Source organism: Magallana gigas, chromosome 1, assembly GCF_963853765.1.
Source record: "Magallana gigas chromosome 1, xbMagGiga1.1, whole genome shotgun sequence".
Classification (NCBI taxonomy): domain Eukaryota; kingdom Metazoa; phylum Mollusca; class Bivalvia; order Ostreida; family Ostreidae; genus Magallana; species Magallana gigas.
Genome location: NC_088853.1, coordinates 16,556,166 through 16,579,595, shown reverse-complemented (window position 1 = coordinate 16,579,595; position 23,430 = coordinate 16,556,166). Strand labels below are relative to the sequence as shown.

Sequence of the window (23,430 nt, the reverse complement as noted above, 5' to 3'; positions counted from 1 at the left end):
AATACTGATCGAATTTTGTCTGTCAGTAAACTTGGTACCTTATACCGAATGTGGACAGGCTGAGTCATTCATTCATTCACTTTAGGCTTTACAGCCCATCAGACATTGCAACCAGCGGTGTGTAATTCAAAATCTAAATATGTCTGATGAAAGATCTTCCCACCAACATTTCTATTCCTTTATTTCAATTTTCTTTTTTACTTTTAAAAACATATTTATTATTGATATTCAAGTTGACAGGCAACACAGGCAAAACCCATATAAACCCGTTTCCATACACAAAGTCAAGAATTGAAGTTAAGATATTTCTGTGGAATGTAGTATACTAGTAATTGGTTTACAGAGTGATATTTTTGATGTTTTGTGTATATGATATAACTAAGGGACATTCATGTAATAATGTAACTTTACCACAGCTGAACTGTATTATAATGGAGTACCTAAACATTACAGCTAGAAATCCTGCGTACCTAAACATTACAGCTAGACATCCTGCGTACCTAAACATTACAGCTAGAAATCCTGCGTACCTAAACATTACAGCTAGACATCCTGCGTACCTAAACATTACAGCTAGAAATCCTGCGTACCTAAACATTACAGCTAGACATCCTGCGTACCTAAACATTACAGCTAGAAATCCTGCGTACCTAAACATTACAGCTAGAAATCAATCCTGCGTACCTAAACATTACAGCTAGACATCCTGCGTACCTAAACATTACAGCTAGAAATCCTGCGTACCTAAACATTACAGCTAGAAATCCTGCGTACCTAAACATTACAGCTAGAAATCCTGCGTACCAAAACATTACAGCTAGAAATCCTGCGTACCTAAACATTACAGCTAGAAATCAATCCTGCGTACCTAAACATTACAGCTAGAAATCCTGCGTACCAAAACATTACAGCTAGAAATCCTGAGTACCTAAACATTACAGCTAGACATCCTGCGTACCTAAACATTACAGCTAGAAATCCTGCGTACCTAAACATTACAGCTAGAAATCCTGCGTACCTAAACATTACAGCTAGAAATCCTGCGTACCTAAACATTACAGCTAGAAATCCTGCGTACCAAAACATTACAGCTAGAAATCCTGCGTACCTAAACATTACAGCTAGACACCCTGAGTACCTAAACATTACAGCTAGAAAACCTGCGTACCTACTTTCGTGGTAATTCAACAGCAAAAGTATGCAAGAGACATAGGCGGCGGAACCGGGGGGCGTGCGGGGCTTAGCCCCCCCCCCCTTTTTTTGCAAAAGCATCATAGAGGGTTCAGATCCCGCCTCCGTTAGGTATTTGAACATTCTATTTGTCAATAGCAGATCGATCGTTTACTTTCATTGGAGGTTAGACATATGTATGGATATATCATGTATCATTTTCTTTCAGTATATAATACAATGATTTAGTAGAATGGCACTGATGTGATATTATAATAGTCTCTTCAAAGAAGACATATCTATGAACAAACAAAAAATGACAAAAAGTTTGATACGGCGTCTACATGTATATACATTTAATTGTTGGAGGTAAATGTATATACCGAAAATGGAATCGTTCAATAAAACCTTTCCTTGATATGATAATATGTTTCTATTTTCATACAAAACAATCCTCAATTGTTGAACCACCTCCACGTGCACATAACAATCTTGGAGAAAAAACATATATTAATTTTGCTATGCTTATATAATGTTTGAATTGTACCATACAGGAATATTGAAAATATAATATTTAGCATTCAATTAGATTTTAATCATTTAATTATTAGAATATATAACCAGATTAAAACCCGGAAAGAAATATTTCTTTCGGACAACACCCATGCCTGTAAACAAAATTGTCACCAAAACCAAAAGTGATTTTGCGCAAAAACATAACCATTAATTGCAAAAAAGGAATAAAACCTGGTCCATCAATTGTTTGTACCATTGAGTTCATTACGTTGACGGTGAAAATTTCAGAGATGCCATAAAGTTGTTAATATTCACTGTTTTTTAACCATCTTTCGAAAAGTGGAGAGTAACAAATTTTCTCTTTGTAGCATTCTTATATTTTATCTATTTGCTATTATATTAAAATTATGGACTTTCCCGGTGAAACACAAACCGTTGTACTTTATACTTGATTTGATAAACTGAAAAGCCCAAGAGTAAAAAAGACTAAATGAATACAAGTTCAGTGTATATCTTAAACATCTTAATATATCAAAAAAGGAGTTCCGCAATTTTAAGCATAGAACAGTTACACGATTTTTGTCCGCCATGACGCAACAAAAGCTAAAAAAACCCTTTTTTTTACATGCATATATGTACCGGCATTATGAATTACAGATGTGCACCGAGGCTATAGAATCGCCCGATTTTGACCACATAAATGTAGTTAGTACAAATGGAATGTAAGAGATCTGTTATCAAAAACCGGTAATTAAATGATTAAAGTAATTAATTACCAGTTGGTTGATTAAGACAAATCAACCACCTTGCATTTTCTTCCCACTGCACTGACCCTGATAAATCGTTTAAAACAGAATGTCGAACGAACCCCGTCAATACACAGGTGTCTGGAACCAGCAAAGGATATCGAACGCACCTCGCTATATATTGTTAAGCACACAGAAATCGGTAAAGATTCGTCAACGACCATTGCCGCACGCTGCCTGCATTGTTGTATTCTAGTCATGATTCGAATTTTGATATTTACCATTGTACTGACTGTGGTAAGTTTTATTTTTTGTTCTTTGGGCCTTTTCTTGTTTTCTGTTATTTTTTTCTTCTTCAAATTTTGGGTTGTACAACCTACCACTCAATACATTAAGGTTGCTTTATTTGTATACCGTCATATATATAGTTGTCTACTGAATAGAATATAATAAATGTAGTAATATCATAATAATATAACCATAAACATGCAATATTGTTCCAACGCATTAAGCAATCTATACCAGTTGATGGGATAAAATAAAATAGCATAGTTCTCGTTTTAAAGATCATATTTAGGCAAGGTTTACAAATTATCCTGCAGTATTCTTAGTTAAAAGTATAGACGGCGCTCAACCGGAAGTTAATGCAAGTTTAGTAGTCAATAATTGTTATAATTACAAGATTTCTGGTATTTATTCTTAATTTGTCTTTTTATATTGTACCGATGTATGTAATGTATGTAAGTATATTCTACCGTACATGTATTTGTTTCAGGTGGTGTCCCAGCGATTTAAGAAGATATATACTCCCACTAGGGACTTACGATTCAGAAAGGTTTGTATCCTTGTCAATAAAAAAGAACAGAAAAATATCCCTGGACGACAATCATAGAACCATTTATTACAAGAGCTTGGACTTTGGGTAGTTGTGTCAAACAGCAATGTGACGTAGGTCTGTCTATTTCACTGCCGGCCACTCAGTTATGGCTCTTTGAAATCAACAAGTTTTGCCTGGCTTTTGCAATCGGTGCATATTTAGTTAAATCACGTCATTTTTAACTTGTTTTGACGCAAGAAAAAGATAGCTACATCCAACCGAAAGTCCAAGGTCTTGTTAAAATCGTTCTAATTTTAAGTACATTCAAGAATGCAAAGGGCTGCGTTTTACAAAAGAACTTACAACAGAGTCGTAAATATTTTTAGTTTCATGAAATGCTCTTTGATAAGCAAAACTTATATAAAACAATTTATGTACAACTATCTAAATTTTTGCCAGTTATGTTGTACATTTGAAACATTTATAAATTTGGGATTAAAGAAGATTCATTAATAGGCCTTTTCACAGTATCTGTGGTACTGCTCTTAATTTAAGATTGATGTGAAGAGGTCATTTTGGTCTTTAGTCTGTAGTTCCTTATTACGGAAGCAAGCAAAAATAATATGACAATCGTCATTGTCGCAAAAATAAATTCAATTTAAAATTAAATGTTGTTTATTTGTGAAAAAATATTTATGAATAGAATAATTATTTCAGTTACCCACATATAGAGCTCTGAGGCAACTTCCGTCTGCAGGCTTACAGTCTTCAAGAAGACAAACTGACTTCCGTTTCGACAAGGTAAGTATTAAAAAGCATTGTCATGCCCGAATGTAGAAGGGTGGGGAATCGCCTTGAAAATTTCTTACATATTAAAGTTCACATGACAGAGTAACCAAAAATATGCCTCGGACTCCCTCCCCCTCTTGCAAACAAAATACTATTATACTTTAATTTTCCCTCCCCCCCAAAAAAAATAATTTCCGGATCCGCGCACGACAGCATGCTACCGTTCATTTGACACACATTCGTCAATCTTGTGAAATTTTTAATTAGGCGACATGATATGCTGAGGTACATATACAAATCCACCGTTCATAAAACGCTAAATTTTTTGTAGGTCGGAGAGTGCCCCCGTTACACGAACAGAAGATCATGTGTTAACGAATTTTTCTTCACGTTCTGTACCAGTGATTACGACTGTTCTGGCCGTAAGTAATTATTTACTTATATGTTATTCATTTATTTTTATCTATTTCTTTCTTTCTTTTATTTTTTTTTATATATTCCTTTATCTATTCATATATTTATCTATTAATTTGTTTATTAATTTTTTGGCAAAGACGAAACAAATTATTTCAAACTTTTACAATAATCGGTAAAATATGAATGGTTTAATTTTTGATCTGCTTTCTTTCGCTAAGGATGTTGTAACAGTTATATATATCTGTTTCAGAACAGAAGTGTTGTATGTACGGCTGTGGGAGAGAGCGTCGATGCTCGGAGGCCGTCAACGTACCCAACGGTAGTGTATTGTGATGTCATCATGTATATAAGCAATATTGTAATAAGAGCTTGGACTTTGGGTAGTTTTGTCACACAGCAATGTGACTTCTATTTCATCGTTTGCCATTTAGTCATGGCTCTTTGAAATATCAACAAGTTTTTTCTGGCTTTTGAGCTAAGACCACGCAATCTATGCATATTTCACTCGAAATCAGCGTCATTTTAAACCTGTTTTGATACAAGAGATAGATAGTGACCTCCTACCGAAAGTCCAAAGTCTTTTTGAGATGATTCTAATAGTCTATCTTAGGAACGTCTACGTTCATCTATCTAGGCTGTATGTATAGGGGTGAGAAATACCCGGAAATGTCCACCTTTCCGGCTCCAGATGGATGCAACAAATGTCGCTGTGAGGGAGGCCAAGTCACGTGTTCAAAGACTAAGTGTGGTAAGACAATATTTATCTTTATTTAATAGAAGAGTTCTATTTAAAAAAACAACCAGGAAAATTCTTAAATTTTAAAGCTAATATATGTAGAATTGTTCTTTACAAAATAATAGTTTACAGCTCAAAATATCATTTCTAAAAAATTAAAGGAGGTCTGATGGTTGATTTGTTGACCAATCAGCCTCATTAAAAACAGGTCGAAGCAAATGCACCGATGCAAAAAAAAAACAAAACGGGTTAAATTATGAATCAAGACTAAATGCAGTTAGGTTCTAAAAACAGCTACATGTACATTCCAATGAACCAACTTTTATATAAATGGTGCACTAAAAATTGGAAAAGGGATATATACAATGTATCAATTGAACAATGAGTAGTTTTTAAGCGGAATGATATTTCAAAAGAAGAATCATGTCAAATGTACTGACTGCTGATTTTTTAATAAAGAAACGTACGACAAAGTCGTTTATCTCTGCAGTCTCATCGAATGATCCAAAACGCAAAAATATACGAATTTGTTTATTCTCAACCATTTTTAAACTTTGTTAGAATAATTTATCAGTTTTTAAATTTAACGTTTGCAATGGAAGTTGATGAAAAACTAGAATTTATGATTTAGTCGAAAGACGTTAACTCATTTGAAACGCTGTTTAATGCACATAAAACTTGAAAACACATTAAATAATGTGCACACCAAAAATAAATGCGCTTGATTATCAAAATTGCCATCTAAATGCTCCAAATCTGAAATGCAGTAAGACATTGAAAACGATCATGAGAGAAATTTGAATAATGTGTTCAAAAATAAATTGTGGTAAGGTTTCAAATTAGGTCAAACCAGGTAAGTAAAATAACTGCGGTTGAATCAAAAACAGTAACATTGACAGGGCACGTACACAGTAGGACGATACATGACCTTTGAAATCTGTCTTGATGTGTTTTCGAAGTCACTCTTGTCAATCAAGAAGTCAGTTAGTGATTGAAGGTTTCTTCAAGGTATGCACACAAGTGTTTATGGGTTTTTTCTGCTGCATCACGTTTCATTTCAAGGTGAAAAGAAAGAGAGAGTATAAAAAGAAACAAAATTCAAAAGCAATTAATTGGTCACTTTTTTCTCATCGTAGCATTGGCGTGTAATGTTCTTGTTCAATACTGTTACAATGTTCAATACAGTTGATATTTGTGGGTTTCGTTGAATTTGTAAAACACATGCACTATTAATACGTTAATTTGTTGGCAACGGCTTTACTAATAAAAATATTTTGTCATCAATAATCCGCTCAACAAAGACCCAACAAAAAAAAATCGTAAGAACTGGTACATGTAATTAACAAACAAAAGGTTCAGATGACATGTGACTTTGTAAAAACCGAAAAAATTCTTTAACACTGAAACCTTTTTTCAGTCGAATGCATCTATGAAGGCATTCCCTATTCATCACAGTATATGTTCAAAGCCAAGGATGGCTGCAACCTGTGTCGATGTCTTCCCAACGGGGGTGTCCAATGTACTAAGGAGGTCTGCAACAAGCAGGGTAAGAGAAATTAACGTAAATGAATAAGAAACAACTCTTTGAATATTATGAGGTGATAACTTTGGAAGGGGTGTGGTCAAATAAAAAATGCTAGATTTGATCACGCCATAAACATCATTATTACTTCATCATATTAAAAAAATGATCCCTTATTATTCATTTTTATATATTTTTAACAACAGTGCGACTGGGTATTAAATTTTTTTGACGTTTTTACGTTAGGCCTAAAATAAAAAGTTGTGTGTTTCGGGTAACCCGACCTAACCTACAAAAATGGCCCGATCCTACCATTTTTAGATGCCTGATTTTATCCGACTGTGAATTTTATCTTATTTCCAATAAAAAATACGTTTTTAAATATGAAACAAACAAACATTCTTAGGATTCAGGCAAAAAAAATAGATAAAATAAAAAAAAATCTTCACCTACCTAACCTAATTTTTTCATCAGTGTTACCCTAAACACACTATTTTTTTTTTAGGCCTTACTTTCATTTCGTATTACTATGCAAACCCCGCATGCCCCCTAACAGTCAGTCATTTGCATCATCATCGATAAACTGTATTGAGTTTTAAGTAATTACAATTTTTGATTCCTAGTGTTATCACAGCGACAGTCGGTAATATAAATTCGTATATATAACATTTAAAACAGCTAGGATGTTTTCTGTACGTTATCTTTAACAAAGCATTAGTACACCACCTTAATGCACGGATCTGAGAGGGGGGTCCTCGACCCTTTACTCCCTATAAAATTTGTATTTTCTTAATTTACATGACAAAATTACGAATATGCCTCCCCCGGTCAAACTCAAATATCCCGCGGAACCTCCCTCCCCCCGCCCCAACTGGAAAAACATTCTGGATCCGCACATGCGCCACAACGGTGGAATCCAATGGATTGGCTTTGCAACAAACATGGCAAGGCTGTTGTATACTGTATTATACAGTGTACTGTACTACATACCTCTATATCAACCATTTAGAATGTCTTGTGTATAACAAAGCAGAGAGAGAGAGAGAGAGAGAGAGAGAGAGAGAGAGAGAGAGAGAGAGAGAGAGAGAGAGAGAGAGCAAAAAGCTCAAATTGAGTAACTTATTAACACAGAATATCTGCAGCAATTTTACAATACAAATGTCTACTTCAAAACACATTACTACAGTAACATGCAGACTAGTAAACATACTGAAAATTCACATCACAAGCTAGTACTGGTCACTTTATTCTTTGTTTATCTTATTTATCAGCACGTAAAGATCGAAATTAGTTGTAGTGAAAGATAGCTACAAATATTCCTTTCTTTCATATTTTGTATTCTCTCTGTACATGTGTCAATCCATCCTTTTATCAGTGGAAGAGAAGCCCAGTCGGTGTACAGAGCCTCTAAAGCGAGGCTACTGCAGAGATTCCATTACCAGGTTCTGGTACAACCCCGAGCAACAGAAGTGCGAGTCCTTTGACTACACCGGTTGCTATGGAAACAGGAATAACTTTGAGACTCTACAAGATTGCATGATTGAGTGTCAGGCTGAAGGCTAAGGTACGTGACGACACTGAATTGTTATGGTCTTGGTTTTGTATTAAAAACAGAGATTATACATGTCAACATGATTTTGTTTCTGAGTTATGACGGTATTTTTTTGCATTATATTTCCTTTCTTGAATTAAAGAAATTTTCAATCCGTAACTTACAGAAATTTTACTACGTGCTGTCAAACTTGGTTCATTTTGGTTTTCTTTTTGCAATTTTTTTCAAAGAGAATTTTAATCCTTGAAATTAATGTTAAGTGCGCGGCAAAGTAAAGCTGGCAAAAAGGATTTCTTTCTATACAGAATGTCTGAATGGTAATACGAGTTATCTGGGAATGTTCACACTTGGTTCCATTTCTTAAATGCTGTGGTATCATTGGAATTTATGGTGGCTTAATTTTCGTAGTACTTGTGAATAGCCCCCCCCCCCTCCGGGAACTTACATCCTCGACGAAAACAAATTTTGAAAGTTATTTTTTTTTACCGAAACTGAAAAAGGACGTATCCAGTAAATTCCATCCCCACGAATAAACAATGGCCCCACAATCCACGAAAATTGACCCCCACGAATTCAAATGATTCACAATATCTTCCATAATTTTATTTTTTAGCGGCTGGTGATAATAAAATGCCCCTAAAAGCTCTTTGGGCCTCAGAGGATTTAATCACGAGACAAACCGATTTTATATCCTGGGGACCAATGTATTTTTAATTGTACTCTCTTGTTAAAATTTGTTATTCTTTCTTTTTCAATGTGATTTAAGTTATTGTTTTATTGTAGAAAGAATGAAAAAAGTCTGGCGAGAGGAAACCGGAGCATATTGTTATATTTACTATTGTAGAATTAATTAAAAGATTAACATGAAAAATATGTCAATAAAAAATAAAACACAAAGTTCTATTTGGATTCATTTATTTCTAGCAACTATATATAGTCTCCACAAAATCGTGCAACATTATGTAAACAATCATTACAACATAAAACATAAGCACTAGCATTTTCAATATTGTTACCATTTATTGTGGAAGGGTTTGGTATTAGAGGAGGTCCAGTATATATTTTCGGTAATTTGACTATGCATACATATGAAAATCGACTTTCCATAGGTGGGGGTGGTGTCCGATACACCTCCTACTGACCCCTCTCCCCCTCTAGCCCCCCCCCCCTGCATGAGAGTTGTTTTAATAAAAACAGCGCTTAAAATTACTACACCGGATCCCTCCCTTGGAGAAATTTTCTGGATACGCACATGACCTCGATCTTATGTCTATATGCAAGGTCCTAAATTAAGGGACATAACTTGACTTTGTGCTGGTAATGCCCCATAATATAACTACATCGCACTTATATGGAACTTATTAAATAGTGTGTCAAACAACCACGCGAATTTCTTACGTTTCTTAAAATCGTTTTAAAATAAAAAAAAAAAGTTAATTATAATCACACCGTATACCGGTATATAAATCTATTAAAGAGTTATTCGAACTAAAAAAAACTAAGTGATTCGTCTTTCTACAAAAGTTTTTTTTTTATTTATAACATGGTAAAATCTCTGACACATCTCACGAAAAAAAAAAAAAAAAAAAAAAAAAAAATGAAAACAGACGCCGTCACTTGCGACATTCTTATCGTTTGCATTTGACTCGTCCTCCTCGCTGGCATTTACACTTCTGTCCCTTGTCGTTCTTAAACCTTTGACCAGCTCTGTAGACCTTTCCAAAATACATGCACTGGTTTTTGTTTCTCTTTGGTTGTGGTTTCTTTTTATTTGACTGTGGTCGACGTCCTTTTGGCGTCGCAGGGACATTTTTAGAGCCCCTACGCTGTGCTGTATTCCTTGAATTGGTTCTGCTATTAGTACGCTTATTACCCGGTGGAGTATTCACCCTAGTGTTCGTCTTTGCAGGAACATTCCTATTAGGGGTATTCACCCTAGTGTTTGTCTTTGCAGGAACATTCCTATTAACGACCTTGGGTGACTTTTTTGGAGTAGGAGTTGTGGCAGTGTCTCTCGATGTCGTCTTCCTCACAGGTGGTTCCACCTTGGAGGTAAATAACGCAGCTTCGTTTGTCGTAGCCATCGGACTGTTGTTGTTCTTTGGGAGCAATTTGATGAGATTCAACATGTTGGCTGACGGGTCTCCGAACTTCTGCAGCGCTTCTACCGGGTTCTCCCTGGCAGCCTTTTGTCTTTTCAGAAACATAATCTTTTGGAAAAATGTTGCATTTGCAGGAAGTGCCTCCTCTTCTTGTTGCCCGTTCGAGGTCTTTGGTGGAGAATTTTGCTTTGCAATGTTTCCTGTACCGAAGTTGTTTGAACTCCCATTGTAAACACCTGGTGCCTCCGCTGGCACGGCTGTTGTCGTCTGCTTTGCATTCAAGGGAATATCTTTGCTATAATCAACCACATCCATACGCACTGGAGAACTGTCGGTAAATTGATAATGAGAAAAGTGCGAATTGGTTAGCCCCCCACTCTTTTCATTTGGAACACCGGCTTGTGTAGAACCTGGATTTTCAGTAGATGTAACAACTTTTGGAGGAGGCGTCTCTGTGACAATCTTTATGCGTGATTCTTTTGATTCTATCGGAATCGGGTTTTTGAAAGATAGTTTTTGTGCAGCGTTATTTGGTCCATATTTGAATGTCGTAGTTGGAATGGTGGAAGTAGCCATCTGTTTAAACGACGGTTTTTCATCCTTCTTTGGTGAAGGCGTGACATACTCTATGGATATTTCAGGAGTTGCGTCATTAGACTTCTTAAACTTTATACGAACTGTGGTCTGTTTGTCTATGTCAGCCAATAGGGATCTCAATGTGCTTGGTATTTTACCAAGATCGACTGACGTGGTCGGTTCAATAGAGTTGATTTTGCTGGCGGCAGTAGTGGTAATAACGGTGGCAGCGGTGGTTGCAGCGGTGGTTGCGGCTGGTGTTGCACTGGACGTGGTCGTAGAAGCTGCTGGAGTTGCAGCTTCCGTTGAAGCGACTGTTGGGGCAGCAGTAACAACAGTCGTTTTGACTGTTGTTGTCCTTGCTTTTGAAGTTGTTTCTGGGGATGCTGTTGTTATCTTTGCTGTTGTTGGTTTAGCTGCTGTTGTTGTTATTGCTGCTGCGGTTGATGTTGTCGGTACCGTCGTTGTACTTTTTACAACAGTTGTCAGTTTCTGCGTTGTAGAAGCAGCAGTCGAAGTGCTTTGAGAGGGTGTAATTGGGGCTGATGATGAACTCTTTACAGGAAGTTTTGTTGTAGGTGCCACTGTTTCAGCTTTTACGGATATCTTCGTCGTAGGTGCAGCAGTTTTACTTTTCACGAAGTCACTGGTGTCAATAGTTTCCGGCGCTTTTGCATCTACTTTACTTTTAACCAACTCTCTCTGTTCCAAAACAAACTGCAAGAACTGTATGAAACTCTGTGTGGAAGTTTTTGGAGGTATGGTGGTTTCAATAACAATTTCATCAACAGCGGGCTGGATATCAATGTCCGACTTTGTCTTGGTTTTAGGAGTTTCAGTGGTGTCAATTGGTTTGGCTGTAGTTTTTTCGACAATTTTCGTTGTCGGAGGAATCGGAGTTTCTATCTCTGTTGGTTGACCCCCTTGGGCGTCACTTAAGGAAAACTGTGTTCTTGCTAGCTTACTATTAAAGCGTCTTAAATCACTTTGACTTTGCAATGCTTCGAAACTAATGACGTTTCGCACTTTAGCTTGGCTTCTACCATTACCAAATGTAAATTGTGACCCTTGGGATAGATTTTCGTTTGGATTTGGGATGATCGAAAATTTATCGGCTTTGTTCTTGTTGTTGTGTTGGTTGGCTTCCTCTGCATTGTCCCAAATATTATTCATTGTTGGTTGCTTACTTAAATTTTGAATGTTTCCTGAGCCGATCCTTTGTTGTACATTAGACATTTGACTTTGGTCATGATGAAAAACTGCTGGACCGTTAGCAGAGATTTGATCCTTAGGTGCCCATTGTTGGTTGGCATTTTCTGCACGTTGGTTTGACCAGGGCTGTTGCTCTGCAAATGTTTGTTGAACATGTTGTGGATAAGGATTTTGTTGAACGGGTTGTGGGTAAGGATTTTGTTGAACGGGTTGTGGGTAAGGATTTTGTTGTACAGGTTGTGGATAAGGATTTCTTTCAGCAGGTTGTTGGAAGGGATTTCCCATTTCTTGCATTCTCACGTTCGAAGTATGAGTTCCTTGGTATTGATTATCATATTGATTGGAACTGCCAAATACTGATTGAGGATTCACATTTTGATTGTCAACATTATGCATTTGAAAAGAGGACTGGGAATTCCTTTGATCCGCTGGCTGATACATATGTGATTCCGATCCATGACCCATACCATTATTGATAACGCTCGGATTATTTTGGTAATTAACATTGCTTGTTTGAAAACTACTACCCATGGACTGTTGATTGAAGTTTTGATTGGTATTGGTCGGTGGCATTGCAATTTGCTGCTGGAACTGACCAAGAGACTGACTCTGTACTTGTCTATTGTTTTGATTGGATGGGTTACTGATATCTTGAGGCTGCTCTTGACCTCCAAAAAAGGCAGCGTTAAAGTCACTGGAGGCAACAAAGCCTTGCGTCTGACTTTCGAGCAAACCTAGTTCGATGTTCTGCACGACGTTTTGGCTGAAGCCTGTGTTCTCATAGGTCTGGGTGACGCCCCAAGGATTGTACTCCTGGGCCACGCTTTGTCCTTGATGAGACCCACCGGGCGAACCAACCTCTTGCATCACACTTATTTCTGTCGTTAGTGGGCCCGCCCAAACATTTCCCGCCTGTTTACTAGGCAAGCCAAAGTTTACATTCCCGTCCATTATTGGCTTGTAAGGTCCGCTAGATTCCGTCTTGTGTTCCTGAACATACAAGGGTTTGTTGGCTATACTTGGAAATCCTTTATCGAATAAAGACTGGTGCGCATGCGTACTTGCCGGTTCGAAAGGGTCATGGAAGTTCACGTGTCCGTTAATTACACCGTTGGCTTGTGCCTCTTTAACCGGACTTGCGTGAAAGAATGCAGGCGTTTGTGTCATCTTGTGGTCTCCGAGACTGTTGTACATTTGTCCGTTTGCCTGTTGGTTACTTCCCAAACCGTTCATGACCTGGTTATGATTTATATTTTGGATGAAGATTTTGGCGGGATGAGGGGTGGCTTCCCGCTGGGTGGTGGTTGTTGGTGGGGCCTTGGTGGTCCACGAAGATTGCCACGTGTCCGGTCCCATGCGGAAGTTTGCTTGCTGTTGGACTGGAGAATTCTCTGGAATGAAAGAAAGACAGCTATTGTTACTATTTCTATTGAATAGCTTATAACTAGAATTTTTGCAGATGATTCTTTTAACTAAAACTAGTAATGAAAACCGCAAAAATTTAAATCTCTTCTTTTAAAGCAACCTCAGATACTAAATAAAACTCCTAGTGCCATATGATGAAGTTCTCTTGATACATGTATATCATAACATCCAACAAAGATCAGTTCTAATTTGTGTACGTTCAAAATGTAAATCAATTAGAAGAAAATAGCGGTACTTACGTTGGAAACGTTGACCGTTGTTTGCATTGTTGTTATATTGTGTATTAAAGTTGTTCCTGTTACCGTTGAAGTTGTTACTTTGTTGATTGTTGTTATTCACGTTATTGATGTTTGATCGAGAACACGTGATCTTGTCTCTGTTAACACACGTGCAGACGTCGCCATTACGACTGATTAGGTTCTGACCGGCGCTGTACCACTTTGAGTTGTAGTAGCAATGGTTGTTAAACTCCATTCCGCCATTTTGAACAAACGACACGTGTAACGGTTGTTCCTGTTGTGCAGCTGTTGTTAAAAGAGAAATGAAGTCGTATTACTAAAATAAAAGAGAATGGATACATTTATTTATTAGTTACTATGATTTTTTAGTCATTCTGACCTAAAAAATTTGCCTATAAAATATAATGAAAAGAAATTTGGGTACTGGCCTACTGGTAAGGGCAAAAAAGTTTCTATGCCCTAAAAACGCATCAGTTTTAACATTCGATGAACTGCTAAGAAAAATATTTCTATCATAATTGCAACACATAGGCGTCGGAACTGGGCGGGGGGGGGGGGGGGGTCTAGGAGCGGCTTAGACCCCCGCTTTTTTTTTTTTGCAAAGTAAGACATAACCATATAATCATTTTTTTATAAGTGTAGCTCCCTCACCCTCCTTTTAATTTGTTTCCGACGCCACTGCATACAACAAACATTATTTCAAAAAATAAAACATGTATAGAACTAAAAAAATCACTTAAGTGAATGTGAAATTAACATTTAACAGAGTATGTTGTATTTAACGTGAATTTCATTTCATTGGTCGTTCGAAATTGCATGAAATACAACTTAATGTGAGTGAAATACAAGGTAAACTTGTCGCTGTTATTCAATGGAGGTTAGCTAGTATATGTATGCAAGGGACACTTTGTGAAAAATGTCAAATACTTACCTTGAGCTTTTGGAGGATAGCACATATTCTTCCCACAGTTGTTTGAACAACATTTAAAATCTGAAACGAAAGGATCGAAGACATGATTAAGATATGTTAGTTTTGTCTTTAACGTTTAGGCAATGCTAAGTATAGTGGTTCTTGACTTTCCCTATATGTTAGCTAACTATTCGAAGATTTAACAAGTTATATATTTTCAGTAGTGAACGTTAAAAGCAAATTTTTTTCTCTCGTTTTCCTCTCACAATCTTTGTATTTTTAATACCTCTCTCTCCCCATTAACCCTCTACAACATCTCTTGTTCTCTCTCTCTCTCTCTCTCTCTCTCTCTCTCTCTCTCTCTCTCTCTCTCTCTCTCTCAAACAGTAAATCTGATTCCGTATGTCTTTTTTTTATTTCTCGCTGTTTTGTCTCTTTCTCATTTTATCTTATTCTCAATCTCCTTACCTCCGGGACACGTTAAGTCACTGCTACACCCATTGTCAAAAACAGACACACAGATATCGGTGGGGCATGTCCCTGATTTCACCGCGAACTGGAGCTGTCCGGAAAGTTGGGCATTGACCTACAACAAAGATAAACAGACCGTCAGTCAATTAAATAGAGACTTGTAAAACATAAGATAATTGACTTTTTAAAGACAATCATCAACCGATTGACCTAGCTACAATAGAAACGGACAATCGGACAAAACAGACATACCTTTTAAAAAAAACAATCCACAAACAAAAATCAGACATACTTCAGCATTAGACAATTAACGTACAACAGAATCAAACAATCATCATACAATTTATGTACAACGAAGACGGAAGAAAAAACAACTGACTTTCTATAGAAACAGACAACCACCAGACAACTGACCTACGGCAGAGACAGAGAGACAATCAGACAATATACTTAAAACAGAAACAAACAGACCAACTGATCTACATTAAAACAGAGAGAATATCGCTTTTCAGAAGTCCCACTACCCTGATAAAAGAATGTTTTTAATTTTTACTAGAACCATTGTAACAAGGCCTTGGACTTTCAGTAGGATGTAACTATCTATTTCTTGCGTCAAAACAAGTTAAAATGACGCTGGTTTCAAGCGAAATATACATCGATTGCATAGTCTTCGCTCATAAGCCAGACAAATCTAGTTGATTTCAGAGAACCATGGCTCGGTGGCCAGCAATGAAATAGACAGACCTACGTCACATTGTTGTTTGACACAACTACCCAAAGTCTAATCTCTTGTTAAAATGGTTCTAATTAGAAGAATTGTTTATCAGAAGAAAATATTTTTTATCTACAATGTAGTACATGACAAAAGGGTCAAAAGCTAAATTGATTACGAATTCAATACATCCCATGGTGAAAATTACAGTTAGTAACGTTCATTCCATTCATATTTTTGGAGATAAAACAAAATATGATCGTAAAAGGGGAACGGTTACAATTTTAGTCATAATTTGTTTTTGGATTTTATTGTTTACAATATTTCAGAAATGCATTTTTAATGAGCAACGAACATTTCATTGCAATTCGTTGAGTTAAAAGCGAATTACAGAGCTTACATGTACAATTATCTGCTATGTAAACAAAGCTTTTGTTTATATTTTGAATGTTAATGTGAAAATTCCAGTTTTGTTTTTACCTAAAATGAATGAATTAAATAATAGGAACTGTTTATTAATGCTTAAAATGAATAAAAAGGTAATTTAATAAGCTTGAAAATGATTTTTTTACTGGTATATCAAACTTAAGTAAACAAATACAGGACATAAGCCTTGTTTACATGACAAAGATAACTCTACGACTGATTTTCAAATTCCATTTGATCATTAGAAATGCATTTTTAAAGCATTGTGAAAAATAAAAACAGAAAAATAGAATTTGACCAAAATCGTGACCATGGCCCTTTAAACTTATGCATTCAAAGTTAGTTCAATGATTGTTCCTATCCTGGAACAAAATGACTGGGAATTTTCACAGGTACTTGAGGACAGGATCGACCCCCCTTTCCACCCCCACCCCCCAAGTATATAGACCCCGGGACTTTATTTATTTATTTTTTATTATATTATCCTTTTATGACCTATTTTCTAATCTTATTTATACATTCATTGCACAAATTTACCTAAAACAAACATTTTTATTTAGTCAGACCCTCTACATATACCGTATATCCTGAAGGACTGTGGGAATTTTGGGAGTGGTCGACTCATTTAAAAAATATACATACACTGGGAAAAAAAATAAAAATGCATGAATAAAGAACTTAGTTAATACCAACAAAATGTATAAGTCAAACAGGTGGTATAAAATTGAGGCCAAAAAACCACAGATGTGCAACAGCTCACTGGAAAGACGTGAACAACCTTAACTTGTCATGTTAAACATACGACCTCATTAGGAACAAGAGGGGGTTAGCAGTGCAAATATACCGCCTTGAATTAAGGAGTCTATGTTCATGGTTAACTTCAGCCAGACTTTGTACAGTTGTATTTGCATAAAGAGATTTGGCGTTAACGCTTAGTCTGCAGGAAGTTATAGTTTGTTTTGAATAATTGGATGTTTTTTAAAAAGGTTTTTATGAAGTGAAAATGAAATTAAAAATAAGGAACATATTTTACATTTAAATTGTTTAACGTTGCAGTAAATGTCTTTTATAGTCTTTAACAGTTGAGTTCGAATGTATAGTATGAATACACGTATCGTACAAATTATGTTTAAAAAAGAGATGAAGAAAGAGGAGAAAAGGAAAGAAATTTAAAGATAATTGAAAAAACTTATTCCATTGCACGAAATAGTTAAAAAAATCCTTCTTATACCGGTTTTGAGGACTAACAAAACCATTTGTAAAGGTGGTTAAATGCTTCATTTTATGCTCGAAGAAACAACATTATCATTGACCTACTTTCGTGGAACCATAACTGTCATCCAATGTTGCATTCACATTAATTTTGTATTTTTTTCTTCAAGTTTAAGTTTGTATATTTGCTGACGATCTTATAAACATACAATGTATATACATATAAAGCATGCTCGAGGTCAATGGAATCCTAGTGCACATTAACTTTTATCAGATTTAAAATAGAGTAGTATGAAAAAAGGGTCAAAATATGATAAGGATATATGATAGTCTACATGTATCATGGTTCAAGACTGTTATGTTCCAACTAGCCGTAATTAGGTAATTAACAATTTAGCTTGGTCACCGGAGTACGTTTTTGTTTCAAACAAAGGAAATGTGAGTTCTAAAAAATAGGCTCATTTAGAATTACGCTCAAATCCTAGCTTGTAATTGTTTAAAAAATCATTTTACCCTATATAGTGCACCTTAAAATTAATACGTGCACAGCTTCGTTGGATACATTCCTCAATTTACAAATTTGAATGCTACATGTATGTACATTTTATCTTCCAGTCTCCATTAAAAGACGTTAATTGATTAAAAGCATTAAAGTTTTTAAACATATATCTGTATTATAATGGTAAGATGTTCCGGCTGACAAAATGACTAACATAAGCAGACGAATTAGAACCTGAGATTTCGGCAATAAATCCTTCATTTTACTCATCGTCGTGCATACCTTTGAAAAGGCTTTCTCTCTGAAACCATATATACACGATTTTTCTATTTTAGAAAACGGACTCAAAGCAAGATCTGCATGGAGAATACAATAATTAATGAAACAATTTTTTATGAATGCCATTATAATAATGCTAAAAATTTTAAAAATAGAAACGTTGTTTTTGCTGTTAAAAGCGGGAGTTAATGAAATTTCGTTAATGATATTAATGTAAAGATCTTACCCCTGTTAAAATTAGAAATAATAACTGTACACACGATCTCATGGCTGCACGCTTATAATTATTTTCCATTTCCTAAAAGTTACCGCGACACAAACCCTTGTTAAGGATAGGATTTATGGCGAACTTTTCACTTAAATATTCATGAACATTTCTCTCTATGTTAAAAAAAAAATAGAAACAAGGAAAAACTTTATGTGTGTCAAATTGTTATGTAGATTTAAAACCCAACTTATTCCTACTCGTTGTTGTGTTAGCAAAAGGAAGGAAAAGAAAAGAAATCAACAAGTCATAGACATTGTCCAATTGTTTTCGTGTTTTATTTATACAAATATTTAGTTCCCTGCGGATAAAAAATGACATTTATAATACCATTAAAAACATAATGTGGTGTGTTTCAACAATTTTAGGACAACTTGCCTCGTAGTTCGTGATTTCTTCATTTTATTAATTAAGATTAAAGTTAATTAATATACAATTATTCAATTATTTACTTATTTACTTTTTCTTAATGATTCTTAATAACAACTTTATTCACGAGGAAAAACATGTGCTGAATTAGCCAAGTTAAACATGTAGCATATTTCATTATATGGATACACATAAACACATACTAGTTTGCATGTATATAGGTACACAAATCTTATACATGTAGCTATATTTAATTATTGCTATAGCTCGCAAGAATTATTAGCTTCAGCATTACATGCATGTAAACAATAAATTAATTGGAGGAGGTTTACCCACGAATATCACTAAAATTGAGCCACCACGAATTTAGTGATCAAATAAGTTGTATGGCCGATAAGCATGCATAGACATGATATATAATTTGTCTTATTTGATTTATCCACTTTGCAGTTTTAATTTGCTGCGTAATTAATTGGCGGGGTGGATAATGAATTAAATATTCCACAGCAAGCTAAAACAAGGTCATCTTATATTCCCTTAAATTCAAAGCAAGATCATTACATAGGCTAATGATAATACATATGTTTAATCATTTAATCAATTCAAAGCCACTTTTACATCTGTGTCATCACGTGACCATTTCTACAATTGCAACTTCTCGGGATTTCCGGTAGTGCTTGGAAAGACATTTAAATGTAAATTCGGGGTGTTTTCCGAACTCGGCCGAAAAGGCCCGAGGAGTTGCAATTGCTTTTTAGGATGCCATAATCTCACAATATCACTTCTCCTTCACTGAAGCGTTCCACGATGGGGGGTAGTTCAAAGGAACAACTATCGAACCTACCCAAATGGAAAGGTTAAATGAATATATAGTAAATTAAACTTATTACATTTTGAAACCGAATTCCTACTCAATCCTTTTAAATTATATCGACTTAGCATGTCTTTTCTCTCATCGATCAAAACGTAGCTAAATTGGCATACACAAGCTAATACCAGATTCAGTATTAAAATAGTAAGTTTTCATTTATGGAAGAAAAGAGATTCAGAGACTTGTGTAAATATAAACAGTGAAATTCATTCTTGGAGGTTCTCACATGTGGTTAAAGGGGCAATTATTGCCCCCCCCCCCCCACAAAAAAAAAGAATTTAAAAATATTTATAAAAGAAAACACAAAAGCCAGTGACGCGGGCTATTTTTGCTGTAATACAATCATATACCCATGAACCACAAAAGAAAGAATGTAGTAGACTAAGTTTATGATTGTTAACGAAAAAGAAAAAAAAAAACACTATCATAATACTTATCTGATCAACTGGGTTTTTATGATCATATTTATAAAAATTGTCCTTGTTCTATCTAAGTGTACATTAACATTTTCAGTAGAAATATCATATTTTAATAATTTCATATACATGTACCTAAACATACCAAGATTGACTAACATTGCTTTTTATAAATCGATCGAATTTAGAATTAAATCTGCAGGCAATAACGGTTTTCTTTAGTCGGCTTCGCAATCAGATAAAATATTAACATTTTTTCAAAGTATGACGACATAACAAGCTGGCAGTTCTTAATTTTTAAGAATGCATAAAATTATTTCGAACCGCTGAAAATAAATCCAAAAATGCATATTGATGAATTATATATAGAAATTGTGCAGATAAAATAACGCATACGTTAACAATAAAATGCTTAAATGTAATTCCGTTATCACAAATATGGCAATAACATGTCATACACGTTGAGGTGAGTGAACGTTGCGGGAACAGGTAATAAACACAGGTAACAATCAACAGGTGAATACAGGTAAAAATAGGAACGGTATCTGTCATATCTGTGCAATGATGACCTTGTAAGGTCATTGAGGTCAGATTGGAAAATGCGCTTTTACGTGCTACGGATTTGGTTTAATTACTTTTGATGCAACAGTAATTACGAAGAAGGAATATTAATTGAATATTTAAAATATTATAAATAAATAATTCTACTCTATTGTGAGGGAAACATTTTTTTATTATGCAGTGAGAATAAATCAATTTGCATTACTCTTTTAAATCAGAGTACTGAAGAACTGACGGGAGTTGATTTTATCGATTATCATTTATTCGAAATCAACGATATGTGATTTTGCATGGCAAGTAGTATCAGTAATCGAAATATTTCTGAGAAATTGTATCGATCCAGGCAAGATTGAACTCTTGCCTTGTTCAACCAAACGCTCGGCTGTCTCCGTTTATCTCCGACAAGCAAGTTTTGTCGGATATTAACGGAGACAGCCAAGCGTCTGGTTGTACGAGACTACATTAAACTCTAGCGTAGGAATACATACGACTTTAAAAAATATTTAAACTGTTTGTACAATTTAAAATCTTATTATTATCATGGAATTAATAAATAAGTTTTCTTGAAAAACAATGCTTCAGAATACATAGCATCGAATTTATCGATTATTTTCAAGAACTAAGTGTTGTCAGCGGTATTGATTTGTGCTTAGGTCCAAACACTGTTTCACTTTCGCTTTGCCCGAGTAAGTGCATAGGAGAGTTGATTAAAATCAACTCCCAAAAACAGATATAAATGGGCTGTATGGTATGACCATTGTTACAGTCATGTTCCTTAGAGGAAAATATCTTTGTAGAAATATAGGAAATGGTAAATGGAGTAAAATTGAAGGATTTTACTTTTCAAAAATAAAGTTCATATCAAAAATTAAATTATTTTGAAACTTGTAGGTAAATCTGAACGACATATGTTGCTGACCACTCAACATTCTTATTGTGTAAAACAGATAAAAAGAATGATAAAATATTATTCACCCAACAAAAACAATGGACTTTTTCTCATCGGAATGAATGAGAATTGCTGTGGAACTGAAGTACCTAGGAAAAATCGAAATATTAAACGAAAAGTAAAGTTAATGGAATTAATGGGATTATATGGGATTAGTGGGGTTATATGGGATTAGTATATTTTTTTGAGATTCATTAAATGACACGTCATAAACTCCGAAGAGAACACATGGATTGGTCATTAATACGCGTCATCAAAACAAGTAAAAGTCCTCACTACCAACTCAACAAACTGCAACACAACAACAGATATCGTCATCGAACGCAACGACAATATGGAAACAAATACCAGTATACGAGTGTATATTATCAGTGGCGTTGATGCCAGCAAACAAGCAAAACCCAACACCCAACATCAAACAATATCGAACATCTGTTATAAGAAATCAACCAAATATCAATGAAAAAATTACAATAACAAACCGTCAACTATCTCAAAGTACTATCAATCTAAGTTTAAACGTTATTAAAAGATAAGGTTTTTTTTTTAATTCTAAATGATTACTATTATATTTTTACGTCAGTGGAGTTTAATCCCTCTTTCATCTTCGATTCATAGATATTGCAATGCATTTTTTTCTCAAAACCAACCTAATCCGGTATCATCAATAGTTGGGATGAAAAATGACATGCATAATTTCTATTGTTCGGATACGTGGGTGGTGGCGGGGGTGGGCGATGTTATCCCCTCCCCATTCCCAGATTTTTTCGTCTATCATCGAACGTACGTTTTATCATGAACACATTAGAACGCCTGCTTCTAAGTTTAGACTTGTCCCTTCCCTCTTGAAAAATAATTCTGGATCCGCCTTCACCCCATCCGAACTATTAACATGACAAACTAATATGCGATTAGATAATTTTTCAATCTAATATATTTGATCAATTATCTAGTCAATTTAAAACGAGAATATATAAAATGCTTTTTTATTTTCATGGGTAATTATACTAAAACGAAACAGTATTGAAGACAACGCAATTCATGTTGCGCTGTGCATGATCAATGGAACCAAAACCAGATTTTCTTGACAACAAAACAGTATCTAAAAATTACAATAATATCAAGAAAAACTTTTTTTATATGACAGTTCTTATCAATATCGACTAAATGTGAAAACCGATGGGGTTAATGGACCCCCTTGCATTACACACAGGCACAAATCAAACAATTATGAAGTTTGTCTTTACGTACCACCTATAATTCGGTTAATAGTTACATATTGCGTTAAAAGATTAATATAAAAAATGAATAAAGATATAAAAAATATGTATCTTTGATTAAAATAAGTAATTAAACGAAATAATTATAACTGAATCAAAATCTATCTTACCGTTACTAGAACACAGAGATGGAGCAAAAGGAACACTCCATTCAGAAAGAACATGTTGGGATTAATCCTTAATTTATTCTTCTCCGAAAATTAATCCCTCGTTAAATTCTACACGAAATTTAGAAAATGAATATGACGCAGGCTCAAGCCACTGCATAAAATGCGCAGTCACATTGCTGTTTAAATCAGAGGCTTGAAAACACTGGTCCGGTCTGCTTCAGAAAATTACAAATCCCGACAGCTAAACGAGAGACACTATGTTCATCAGGATCCGAATTTAT

At 35.1% G+C, this 23,430-nt stretch overlaps 2 protein-coding genes across 3 annotated transcripts; one reads left to right on the top strand and one right to left on the bottom strand.

Annotated features, from left to right (window-relative positions):
• Nucleotides 1–2,561: 2,561 nt before the first annotated feature.
• On the top strand, nucleotides 2,562–8,277 carry LOC105341285 (uncharacterized). Its single transcript, XM_020072563.3, has 8 exons — nucleotides 2,562–2,729; nucleotides 3,208–3,267; nucleotides 3,967–4,050; nucleotides 4,370–4,460; nucleotides 4,706–4,774; nucleotides 5,090–5,203; nucleotides 6,609–6,737; nucleotides 8,089–8,277. Exons 1-8 carry the CDS (start codon nucleotides 2,691–2,693, stop codon nucleotides 8,274–8,276), a joined length of 774 nt encoding a protein of 257 aa, XP_019928122.3. The 5' UTR covers nucleotides 2,562–2,690; the 3' UTR covers nucleotide 8,277.
• A 1,152-nt stretch (nucleotides 8,278–9,429) lies between these two features.
• Nucleotides 9,430–23,422, bottom strand: LOC105341286 (mucin-4). 2 transcript variants are annotated; one of them, XM_011447721.4, is made up of 5 exons: nucleotides 23,150–23,422; nucleotides 15,198–15,315; nucleotides 14,751–14,810; nucleotides 13,820–14,104; nucleotides 9,430–13,546 (listed from the first exon to the last, which is right to left on the bottom strand). In XM_011447721.4, exons 1-5 carry the CDS (start codon nucleotides 23,201–23,203, stop codon nucleotides 9,894–9,896), a joined length of 4,170 nt encoding a protein of 1,389 aa, XP_011446023.3. In that variant the 5' UTR covers nucleotides 23,204–23,422; the 3' UTR covers nucleotides 9,430–9,893. The 2 variants fall into 2 exon arrangements, with proteins under 2 accessions (XP_011446023.3, XP_019928121.3); XM_020072562.3 differs by lacking the exon at nucleotides 23,150–23,422 and adding an exon at nucleotides 18,555–18,706.
• Nucleotides 23,423–23,430: the final 8 nt, after the last annotated feature.